The sequence below is a fragment of the Felis catus genome, chromosome C2, assembly GCF_018350175.1.
Source record: "Felis catus isolate Fca126 chromosome C2, F.catus_Fca126_mat1.0, whole genome shotgun sequence".
Taxonomy (NCBI): Eukaryota; Metazoa; Chordata; class Mammalia; order Carnivora; family Felidae; genus Felis; species Felis catus.
The window spans coordinates 148,482,629-148,494,791 of record NC_058376.1 but is presented as its reverse complement, the minus strand read 5'-3'; the positions used below and the strand labels follow the sequence as shown (position 1 = coordinate 148,494,791).

General features: G+C 40.5%; 1 protein-coding gene across 8 annotated transcripts in view; it reads left to right on the top strand.

The window, feature by feature from the left end:
* Window positions 1–5,457: 5,457 nt before the first annotated feature.
* Window positions 5,458–12,163, top strand: part of NKTR (natural killer cell triggering receptor) — a 58,524-nt gene continuing 51,818 nt past the window's right edge. For 4 of the 8 annotated variants that reach the window (XM_019810863.3, XM_003992206.6, XM_019810862.3 and 1 more), the window contains exons 1-2: window positions 5,468–5,609; window positions 5,795–5,875. In XM_019810863.3, coding sequence (XP_019666422.1) covers window positions 5,818–5,875 — 58 coding nt within the window. In that variant the 5' untranslated portion in view covers window positions 5,468–5,609; window positions 5,795–5,817. Of the gene's footprint in view, window positions 5,610–5,794; window positions 5,876–12,163 lie in introns of all 8 variants that reach the window. The other 4 variants (XM_045037783.1, XM_045037784.1, XM_019810865.3 and 1 more) reach the window with 3 other exon arrangements.

Genomic DNA, 12,163 nt, shown 5'->3' with positions numbered 1-12,163 from the left:
GTGCTTCTCCTGGTAATTGGCGCCACCCAAGCTGATCAGTCGCGGTATCTGCCCACTACTGTGACCATCAAGACTGATGGACATATGAACCTCATCAATTCAGCAGATCTCTCACTGGGATTTTTCTCACTGGTGCTGGCAGGAAAAGTGCCTTCCCCTCAGATTTCCAGGCTATAAGAATATATGCTGGGATCTGCCACAGCCATCCATGTCCCCTGACTCCCGTGGGAAAGCCCATCTGCTCTTGACTACTATCGTGAGAATGTTATTCTCTCAAAATGCCCATTTTTCTGTAAAATGGAAGTCTACTTGTTTTCCACAAAAGAATAAATCTAGGATTTCAAAAAATGTATTTAAAAAATTTCAATATAGATATTGTTATCAAATTCTGGTAATACTTCTTTTTGCTATGTTTAGGTCCTAAGGTTACCTCCAGGTTTGATGATTGGCTAGGAGGACTCACAGGACTCAGCATATATACTCGTACCTATAACTTTTTATAGCAAAAGAATACAAAGCAAATCAGCAAAGGGAAAAGGCACATGGGGTGAAACCCAGAGGAAACTAGGTTCAAACGTCCCTTTCCCAGTGGAATCACACAGGATAAGCTTAATTCCTCCAGGGATGAATCATAACAACATGTGAGAAATGTCTACCAGGGAAGTTCATTAGAGACTGAGGGCCAAAAGTTCTTACTGGGGGCTGGTGGCATACGTATATATCCTCTGCCTAGTACATACCCAGTTTCCGGATCCACAGCAGGAAAACAGGTGTTCAGCAGATCGTTTGCTCAAATAGTTCAGGCATAATAAAGCATTCTAATCATTCAACTGAAGTTTTCAATAAGCATAGGAAATTGATTACCATTCAAGTTCCCTGATTCCACCCACAGAGCAGCCTTTTAGGCAGGCTTTTCTAAAGATAGCAGTCTTGGGCCTATTAATTCTTTTCTGCACAATTTCCTATTTAAGATATAGGATAGCCTTTAATTAAAAAATGGTATAAGCAAATAAGGTAGAATTGTATATGCATCTTCTCACTGGATTCCTTTTCTCCCTTTTGTTCGCCTTTTTTCTCCTTTCCCTAAATTATAAAAACATAAAAGTTACTTTGGTAGGGATCCCTGTGTATTATAGTGGATATACTGAAGGAACTTAGAGGCAATAGATAACCAGTACACCATACACTGGGATAATCATATGCCTTTTCTTTATTCTGTTAATATGATCAATTATATGAATAGATGCTCTGATCTTGAACCGTCTTTGCCTTCCAGAGTTAAAGCCAACTAGGTCAGGAACATTTAGGGGGTTAAATGCTGTTACATTCTATTTCCTAATATTTTATTTGATTTTTAAATCTATGTTTATAATGAGATTGGTCTATAACTTTCTTGCCCTGTCTTTGGTATTGGTATAACAAGATAAGTTAGGTAGCTCTCTTTTTCCATTTTCTAAAATATTGTGATTGAGAAAAGATTATTGATCGTTAAGGGTCTGGTAAAATGTGCCCATGAACCAATGTGGAACCTGTGTTTTTCAGAAAGGAAGACTATGTTTGGTCATAATGGTTTTATTATGAGTCATTTCAAAGAAATATAAAAGTAGAGAACATAGCTTGCTCAAAATCCCCATATACCTCTCACCTAGATACAATTATCAAGATTAAGCCACATTTGTTTCACTCATTATATCTAAAAAACAAAGGACATTTTCTTGCATAACCAAAATGTCATTATCCTTATGTTCATTATTCACTATTAGATGGCTAACAAAATTAAGTGTGTTTCCTTGTTTTCACTTACTATCCAGACCATTATCAAATTTCCCATCTGGCTATGTCAAAATGTCCTACACAGTTGTTTGGAAAGAGATCAGGGGTTACTAATTCAATTTTTCAATGGTTGCTAGTTTGTTTAGGCCTTCTATTTCTTTTGAGTCAGTTTTGGCAATTTCTCTTTTCTAGAAAATTACGTTTCATCTAAATTTCCTGACCAGCACTCCTGATGAGTTTTGCCAGGGTCCTATCCATTAAAGTGCCAACTGCTGGTGTGATCCCACTGTAAAAGGCTTAAAACTCAGAATCAACACCTGAATATTCCTGCTACTAAGGTTCTCCAAATCAAGCCTGAGTTTGTAAACTCCTTGGATATGAATTTTCTACTCTGGAGGAAGAGGGAGGAGGTATCAGTCCTTTAGGCGCATGCTGGCCCTAGGCCTGCCTTCTCCCAAGAGTTCCTTCACCTTAACCACAGCCTGAATAGCACACCTCATGCTCAAATCATGTGAAATATAATTTTAATTCACAGGACAGAATAAAAGAATTTTGAGCAAGGAGGGAACTTAGAATGTATTTCATCCTGCTTATTTTCCAGATGAAGTCACTGAACTCCAGGATCAAAGTGATTTGCCCCAGATCATTTGATCAGGAGACTGTACTGGAGGAGGAGGGGGGAGGAAGGAGACTTTACTGGAGTGGCAAGATAAAAACGAATTCCAGGAGATTTAATGCATTTTAAATACTCCCCAAATTAAGTACACTACTACATTCCAGAGCCCTAAAGTCTAGTTACATTGAAGTCAGCTGCCCCAAAGCATAGTAATGACAAATTATTCCCCATGGCAATGCTTTTCTTCCTTCCACAAGTCTTTGTATGAAAGTCAGTTTTACCAACCCATTTCATCTCAAAGTAGGCAATGTACATTTCACTTTTTTCCAAACCTATAAATGGTCAGCTGTAACACTGTAAGCAAAATCAGACCCAGGACCACTAACTTCTCAATTCAGCCTAGGTTACAAATGTGAACCCCAGGAGACTGTTGCTTTGATAGAGATACTGGACTTTTAGAGAGGTGGAGATGGCAACCTGACAGAGACAGCACTTCCACTGTGGTGCAGAAAGTCTCTGTACTTTACAAGGTGGCACAAGTGCAAAAACAAATTAGAAACCACCTGAGTGACCCTGATTAAAAAAAAAAAATTTTTTTTCTTTTACGTTTCTTTATTTTTGAGAGGCTGAGAAAGACAGAGCATGAGTGGGGGAGGGGCAGAGAGAGAGGGAGACACAGAATCCAAAGCAGGCTCCGGGCTCTGAGCTGTCAGCACAGAGCCCCACACGGGGCTCGAACCCACGAACCGCGAGATCATGACCTGAGCTGAAGCCAGACGCTCAACCGACGGAACCACCCAGGCGCCCCGTGACCCTGATTTTTAAATTTACTGTAAAGCTACAGTAATCAAAACAGTGTGCCACTTCAGACTCATCAGGATGGTAATTATTAAAACAACAGCAGAAAATGACAAGTGTTGGGGAGGATGCTGAGAAATCGAAACCTTGTGCATTGCTGATGGGTGTGTAAAATAGTGCAGTTCCTCATAAAAACAGAATTAGCTTATGACCTAGCCATCCCACTTCTGGGTATGTACCCAAAGGAATTGAAAATAGGCTCTCAAAGAAATATTTGTACCCTCCTCCCGATAGCCATATTATCACAATAGCCAAAAGGTAGAAGCAACCCAAGTGTCCATCTGCTGGTGAATAAAGGAAATATGGTATACTCACACAATGCAGTTATTATTTAGCCTTAAAAAAAAAAAAAAAAAAAGAGAAGGAAATCTTGCAACATGTGGTAACAGGGTTGAAACTCGAGAACATTATGCTAAGTGAAACAGGTCAATCACAGAAAGACACATATTGCATGATTCCGCCTGTATGTGGTAACTAAAAGAGTCAAACTTATTCAAAGATTAAATAGTGGTTGCCAGGGGATGGGAAGAGAGGGAAAGCAGTTGCTATCAAGGGTTACAAAATTTGACCTATGAAAGATGAATAAATTCTAAAAACTTGCTGTACATTTTGTCTACTGGTAACAATACCACATTGTACATTTAAAAGTCTGTTAAGAGGGTAGATGTCATGTTAAGTGTTCTTACCATAATAAAGTAAAAAAAAAAAAAAAAAAAAAAAGAGTGGTTGCCTGAGGCTGGGTAGAGGGGAGAATACAGTTGGATACAGAGTTTCAGTTTTCCAAGATGAAAAATGTTCTGTGGATAGATTGGTGGTAATGATTGCACAACAATGTTAATGTACTCAATGTCTCCAAATTTTACATTTGAGTTAAATGACAGTTTTAGGCAGTGTGTATTTTAGTTTTAAATTTTTTTCTTTAATGTTTTTATTTATTTTTGAGACAGAGAGAGACAGAGTATGAGCAGGGGAGGAGCAGAGAGAGAGAGAGGGAGACACAGCATCCGAAGCAAACTCCAGGCTCTGAGCTGTCAGCACAGAGCCTGACGCGGGGCTCGAACCCACGGACCGTAAGATCATGACCTGAGCCGAAGTCGGACGCTTAACCGACTGAGCCACCCAGGCGCCCCCACAGTTTTAAGAAAATAAAATAAAAACAAAACAGTGTGGCCCAGGTATAAAGATAGGTACATGGAACAGTGTAACAAAGTAACTGCAGAAATAGAATAATAAGTGGTCGCAAAACCAAGGTAATTCAATTGATAAAACGCAGTTTTTTCAACAAAGGTGGTGGGACTACTCTGTTTTCATGGGGGAGGGGGGTGTCAAATGAACCTCAACCTCTACCTGGCACCACAATGAAAAGTTCCAATAGATCGTATTCTTACACGCAGAAATTAAGACTATAAAACTTCTAGAAGAAAACACAGGAGAAAATCTTCAGGAGCTTGGGGTAAGCAGAGATTTCTTAGCACAGAAAGAGCACAAACCATACGAGAAATTGATCAAGTGCCTTCACTAAAATTAAAAACTGCTTCGCACAACCACCGTCTAAACAACGAAAAGGCCCAGCTGAGGAGAAAACATTCGCAATTATATATGAAAAAAAAAAGATTTGTACTTAGAACATATACGTCTCACTCGTTTAACAAAACATTTGTACACAGAACTCTCACATTCGATAAGACGAAAAGGAATAAAAAAAAACGGGAAAGGTCTTGAACTGACCCTTGACAAAAGAAGTAGAATGGCCACGAACAGAAAACTATTCCGGGGACGCTGGAGCCAAAGAGGGAACGAACGCACATCTCAACCCAAAAGGCTTTTGAAATGAGACAGTCTAACAGGAGGAGAGCGTCTTAACTACTCCTTGCGAAAAGGTAAACAGGCAAACAGATCGGTCGGTTGACTAGACGTCAACGACTTAATTTCTCACTGCTTGCTCACAGGTGTAGACAACACGGAAGTACCGCGACACCGGAAAAAGCGCGGCCGCTCACGGCTCCAGAAGGAGGGCGAGAGGAAGTAGAGAGCGCAGGCGTGATCTCAGCTCCCAGATTGGGCGACTGACTCCGGGGCGGGGCAAAAAAAGGACCAGCTCAGGTATGGGAGCTTCGGACCAGAAGCTCCTCTGGAGCCCCCAGACACGCCCACCTGCGCGCGCACCCTTCAGTTAAACACCCCCTTGGAGACAGTGCTCTCGCGGTATTTGTCCCGACTCTCGCGGGGTTTAGCGTGGCACTGGGAGGCCGGGCCCCGGGGAGGGGGTGGTGGTCGGTTAGTGGCGTCGGGCTCCGACCGCCGCGGTGGCATTGCTTTCTCCTCTGCTTACGGGGAGCTGCTCAGGCTGGAGGCTAACCAGGTGAAGAGCCCGCCCGCATGTGTGTGCGCGGTACTTGGGAGTCGGGAGGCCCGGCGCTGGAGGGGACCCCGTCTCAGCCTCCCGTGGTGTCGAGGCAGGCCGGCGCGAGGCGACCGTGGCGCGGGCTCCGCCCCAGCCTCCGCCCTAGCTCCCGCCCTGACCGCTTTCCTCCCCCTTTCTCCTAGCTCTTGCCGCCGCCTCGGTCGCGATGGGGGCGCAGGACCGGCCGCAGTGCCACTTCGACATCGAGATCAACCGGGAGCCGGGTGAGCCGGAGACTGGGCTCCTGCTGGGGCCTGGACCGTCCCTGGGGAAGGAGAGGGGTCTGCCCTCATGAACCCTCCGCCAAGCCATTTTGGGAGCGGGTAGACGCAGTCAGCACTCCCTTTTCTCCTGAACGAAAAATCCATGGAAAGGAGATTTTCTACGGAAAATCTATAGCCCGGATCCACCACTCCCATTCTACTCGGAGTCCGGGCCTCGCCCTCCCAGACCCCTTGCGGGGACACTACGCCCTGCACCCCCGAACTGAGTGTTCGTACCATGCCTGGCGCCAAGATAAAGGGGGTGCAATCCTCGGACTTTTTCTCTCTCAGTGTCTCTAGGGGCAAACACTCCCAATTCCTGTTTCTGGTATTTTTCGCTCTGAGGTTTGGTCTCGTATATTGCGTTTCCTACGCCTTGTATATATCATTAGTAGATTAACCCCACTAATATTTTTCCTTAAGTATCTTTAGCCAGAATTTCTTGGTTCGTGGGAAAATTACTTTGTGAAAGTCTTGTGCGATAAACCAAAGCAGTCTGTGCCAACAGGCTTGCAGCACGAAAGCACGTAGCATTAATGCTTCGCCTTTAGGGAAAGCAGCCGTTCGTGAGTATATTTTATTGAGAATAAAATGTTTTCTTCTGAAGACTAGTTGCTACGTAGCAGACCCTTCAGGATTCCGAACTGTTAGCCTTCCCCCCACCCCCACCCCCGTATCTGTGACAGAAGTTTTAGTTGGAAAGTCTTTGTGCAGCGTCTTGTTCAGCAGATTCTTACTGAGATCCTGCAACTGTTCAAGACTGAAGACAGCAAGGAATAAAACAAAGGACTCTCTTCCTTGTAGTTTGTATTCTGTTTGGGGGAAGACCAGACCATAAACACGGGGGAAAAAATACAGTGGCTTATAGTAGGGGTACTGTTTTAATATGTTGGTCAGAAAAAGCCTTTTCTGAGATGACAGTTAAGCAGGCTTCTGGAGGAGATGAGGGGAGCCATTGTGGATACCTTTGAGGAGCATTCCTGGCAACCGAAGTTAGTACAAAGGCCCTGAGGAGGGAGTGTGTTTGCATGTTTGAGGAACTGCTGGAAACCCCTGGTGGAGTAGAGGAGCGATGAGAGTAGCAGGAAATGGCTGCAGACCATAGTGAGGACTTTGACTCTGAGATAAGATATTGAAGGGTTTTGAGCAAAGGAATGTTATGATCTTAGAAATCTTGTTGCATTCTCAGTTTTTAATGTATATATTTTGGGGAGCTGATGGATTTTCCTTTATTTTGACTGTTATAGTTGCAGAACTGTATGCATTTGTCAATAGTCACAAAACTTTACACTAAGAAAGGATTAAATATGCTGTATGAAAATTATATCTTAACAAAATATTATCGTTTAAAAACATCACCTAAAATAACCACAATCATTCTGTGACACAGAAACATCACTGGGAAGAGATTGATATAATTAGGTTGAGCAGTTCATTCACTCTTTGTGGTGGTTGTAAATGGAAAAGACGATAATTTTTAGTTGAAGCTCATGGATGGGTGTCAAAATTCCCTAAATATTTGCATTGTTTTTTTTTTTTTTTTACCTGTGTTGCATAAAATCAGATTGAGCAAATAGTGCTTGTCACATTTATCATTACATTTCCACAAATGCAATATGTAACTTACTTTATCTTTTATGCATTATAAAACTTGCTTTCTCTTTGAAATAAACATAAAGTACTTCCAAATTTACATTTATAGCACCCAAAAGAAAAGGAAACTCTTTTTAGGATGTGGCATAAATATTATTGACTTACCTTTGGAACAGTGTGAAAATATCTTTTTTTTTTTTTTTTTTTTTTCAACGCTTATTTATTTTGGGACAGAGAGAGACAGAGCATGAACGGGGGAGGGGCAGAGAGAGAGGGAGACACAGAATCGGAAACAGGCTCCAGGCTCTGAGCCATCAGCCCAGAGCCCAACGCGGGGCTCGAACTCACGGACCGCGAGATCGTGACCTGGCTGAAGTCGGACGCTTAACCGACTGCGCCACCCAGCCGCCCCGAAAATATCTCTTTTTAAAAAATTGTTTTTAACCATGTTTATCATTTTTTAAAATTTATATCCAAGTTAGTTAGCATATAGTGCAACAATGATTTTGGGAGTAGATATCCTTAATGCCCCTTATCCATTTAGCACCCCCCCCACAACCCCTCCAGCAACCCTCTGTTTGTTCTCCATATTTAAGAGTCTCATGTTTCATCCCCCTCCCTGTTTTTATATTATTTTTGCTTCCCTTCCCTTATGCTTATCTGTTTTGTATCTTAAAGTCCTCATATGAGTGAAGTCATATGATATTTGTCTTTCTCTAATTTTGCTTAGCATAATACCCTCTAGTTCCATCCATATATATATACATATACATATATATATATACGTATATGTATACCATATCTTTATCTGTTCATCCATCGATGGACATTTGGGCTCTTTCCAATACTTTGGCTATTGTGGATAGTGCTGCTATAAACATTGGGGTGCATGTGTCCCTTCAAAACAGATACCTGTATCCCTTGGATAAATATCTAGTAGTGCAGTTGCTGGGTCATAGGGTAGTTGTATTTTTAATTTTTTGAGGAACCTCCATACTGTTTTCCAGAGTTGAGCATTTTTTCATGTGTCAGTTGGCCATCTGGATGTCTTCTTTGGAGAAATGTCTATTCATGTCTTTAGCCCATTTCTTCACTGGATTACTTGTTTTTTGGATGTTGAGTTTGATAAGTTCTTTATGGATTTTGGATACTAACCCTTTATCTGATATGTTGTTTGTGAATATCTTCTCCCATTCTGTTGGTTGCCTTTTAGTTTTGCTGATTGTTTCCTTCGCTGTGCAGCAGCTTTTTATTTTGATGAGGTCCCAATAGTTCATTTTTGCTTTTGTTTCTCTTGCCTCTGGAGACATGTTGAGTAAGAAGTTGCTGTGGCCAAGATCAAAGAGGTTTTTGCCTGCTTTCTCCTCGAGGATTTTGATGGCTTCCTGTCTTACGTTTAGGTCTTTCATCCATTTTGAGTTTATTTTTGTGTATAGTGTAAAAAAAAAAAAAAGTGCTCCAGATTCATTTTTCTTCATGTTGCTGTCTGGTTTTCCCAGCACCACTTGCTGAAGAGACTGTTTTTATTCCATTGGATATTCTTTCCTGCTTTGTCAAAGATTAGTTGGCCATATGTTTGTGGGTCCATTTCTGGGTTCTCTATTCTGTTCCATTAATCTGAATGTCTGTTTTTGTGCCAGTACCATACTGTCTTGATGATTACAGTTTTATAATACAGCTTGAAGTTGGGGATTGTGATGCCTCCAGCTTTGGTTTTCTTTTTCAAGATTGCTTTGGCTATTTGGGGTCTTTTCTGATTCCATACAAATTTCAGGATTGTTTGTTCTAGCTCTGTGAAGAATGCTGGTGTTATTTTGATAGGGATTGCACTGAACATGTAGATTGCTTTGGCTAGTATTGACATTTTAACAATATTTGTTCTTCCTGTCCAGGAGCATGGAATATTTTTCCATTTTTTTTGTGTCTTCTTCAATTTCTTTCATAAGCTTTCTATAGTTGTCGGTGTATAGATTTTCACCTCTTTGGTTAGATTTATTCCTAGGTATTTTATGGTTTTTGGTGCTCAGTTTTTATATTTTGAGGCTTGATGGATCTTAATCCTTACGCCATAGTGAATCCATGTTTCAGATAACAGGGCTTATGTTTTTTTAAGAATTAAAAATAGCATACTCATAAAAAGTGTTAAGCAAAACAGATTCTATACATAAAGTACTCCTTTCCTAGTACATATTCGTATCCTAGATTTGCAAATAACCTTTGTTATGAAAAATCTATAGAAGATGTTTGGTAAATGTTGTGTGAATTTCAGTCCCCAACATCCAAGGTAATTCATTATAATACCATACCATTCTGACAGAAGTGACTAGCAGTCTTGAGAACACTGAAACATAACAAGGAATGCTTGTACTGTTCTAGGTTGACCCAGTTGATAATTGGCAATTTTATATGGTTCAGTCTCACATAGAATACTTTTAGCACTTTTCAGTGTATTAAGTAGTAGGTAATTGATTTTTACACAGCTTTTAAGGATCACTTCAATTGTTTGAAATGAGGTACCCCACTTTATAGGATTTAACCATTAGTAAGTATGTCATTTGAGTACTTAGTCAAGTGATATTCTTGACTTCTTGAATTGTTAATAATTTGCTTAATGTAAATACAAAGTAGTAACAAAGATGGTTTAGAAATGGCCGTACTGTTGGGGCACCTGGGTGGCTCAGTCGGTAAGTGTCTGACTTCAGCTCAGGTCGTGGTCTTGCAGTTCGTGGGTTTGAGCCCCACATCGGGCTTTGTGCTGACAGCTCATGGCCTGGAACCTGCTTCAGATTCTGTGTCTCCCTCTCTCTCTCTGCCCCTCACCAAACTCATGCTCTGTCTCTCTCTTGCAAAATTAAATAGAAACATTAAAAAAAAAAAAAAAGAAATGGCCATACTGACCATATTGATGAGAGATCAAGAAGTATTGATAAAAACTGAGTTGAATACAACACAGTATGTATTATTTTCCATTACTATCAATGGAGATGTGTATGTTTTATAGCAAGTTAACTAGACTTTTGAATTACAAAACTACAAAATGAGTGCAAGTATATATTTAAAAAAAGTGCCTTTTTTAAAGTTTATTTTGAGAGTGAGCAAGTGCGTGCACTCTTTTAAATATAGTTTTTTAAAAACTATTAAGGTTTGATAGGTTTTATTTTAGGGGAGGGGCGGGGCGGGGGGGGGGGGGAGAGTGAATCTCAAGCAGGCTCCTTGTTTTCCGCACAGAGGCCTATGCTTGTGGGGCTTGATTTGGGGCTCTATATCACAAATCATGAGATGACCTGAGCCAAGAACAAGAGTGGGTTGTCTGCCCTACTGAGCCATCCAGGCACCCTAGGAAGAGTCTTTATATATGAGTTTTTCTCTGTGAATCCAATAAAATGGTTCCTATTTGAAATAATTCCAGACTATATCTTAGGAATTTTTTTTTCAGAAGGTTTTTAACTAAAATTTTCATTTCTTTAATAGTTGCAGAACTGTTCATATTATTTCTTCTTGTGTGAGTTTATCTGTGGGATCTGTAGTGATAGCTCTTCCTTCATTGCTGATATTGATAATCTGTGCCCTTTGTCTTTTTCCTTGGTCTGTTTGGCTAGAGGTTTATCATTATTATCATATTTATTATCATTTCAAAGAACTAGATTTTGGTTTATTTTTTTCCACTACTGTTTTTCAGTTTTTATGATTTCTGCTCTTTATGTCCTTTCTAATGCTTGCTTTGGCTTACTTGGCTCTTTTTCTAGTTTCTTTAAAGTGAAAACTTGGATTGTTGACTTGAGACCTTCTTTTCTAATGTAAGAATTTAATGCTATAAATTTCCCTCTGTATGCAGGACCCCACAAATTTTGATATATTGCTTACTTTATTTTAGTTCAAAATATTTTCTAATTTACCTTGAGGTTTAATCTTTGGCTCATGAATTATTGAGAAGTGTTTTGGGGCACCTGGGTGTCTCATTTGGTTAAGTGACTGACTCTTGGTTTTGGCTCAGGTCGTGGTCTGATAGTTTGTGGATTCAAGCCCCACATCGGGTTCTGTGCTGTCAGCACTTGGGATTCTCTTTGTCCCTCTCTCACCCTCTCTGCTTCTCCCCTGTTCTCATAGATGTGCTCACACCCTCTCTCTCTCTCTCAAAATAATAAACTTTTTTTTTTTTTAAAAAAGAAGGGTTTTAATTTCTAAGTACAGTAATTAGATATTTTGCAGTTGTCTTTCTGTTAATGATTTCTAGTTTAATTCCATTGTGGTCAGAGAATATACTTTGTATGACCTTAGTTCTTTTAAATTTATTAAGGTTTGATATGTTCTATTTTAGTGAATTTCTCATGTACACTTGAAAAAACGTCTGTTTTGCTGCTTTTGTGTGGATCTACATTTTTAAATTCTTAAAAAATGTTTATGTATTTATTTTGTGGGAGAGCACGAGTGGGGAGGGACAGAAAGAGAGGGAGAGAGAGAATCCCAAGCAGGCTCCACACTGCCAAAGCAGAGCCTGATGCAAGGCTTGAACTCATGAACTGTGAGATCATTACCTGAGCCAGAATCAAGAGCCAGATGCTTAACTCACTAATCACCCAGGCACCCCTCTGTGGAGTGTTCTATAAATGTCAGTTTGACATTTGGCTAATAGTGTTGTTCTATTAGTTTGGGTAC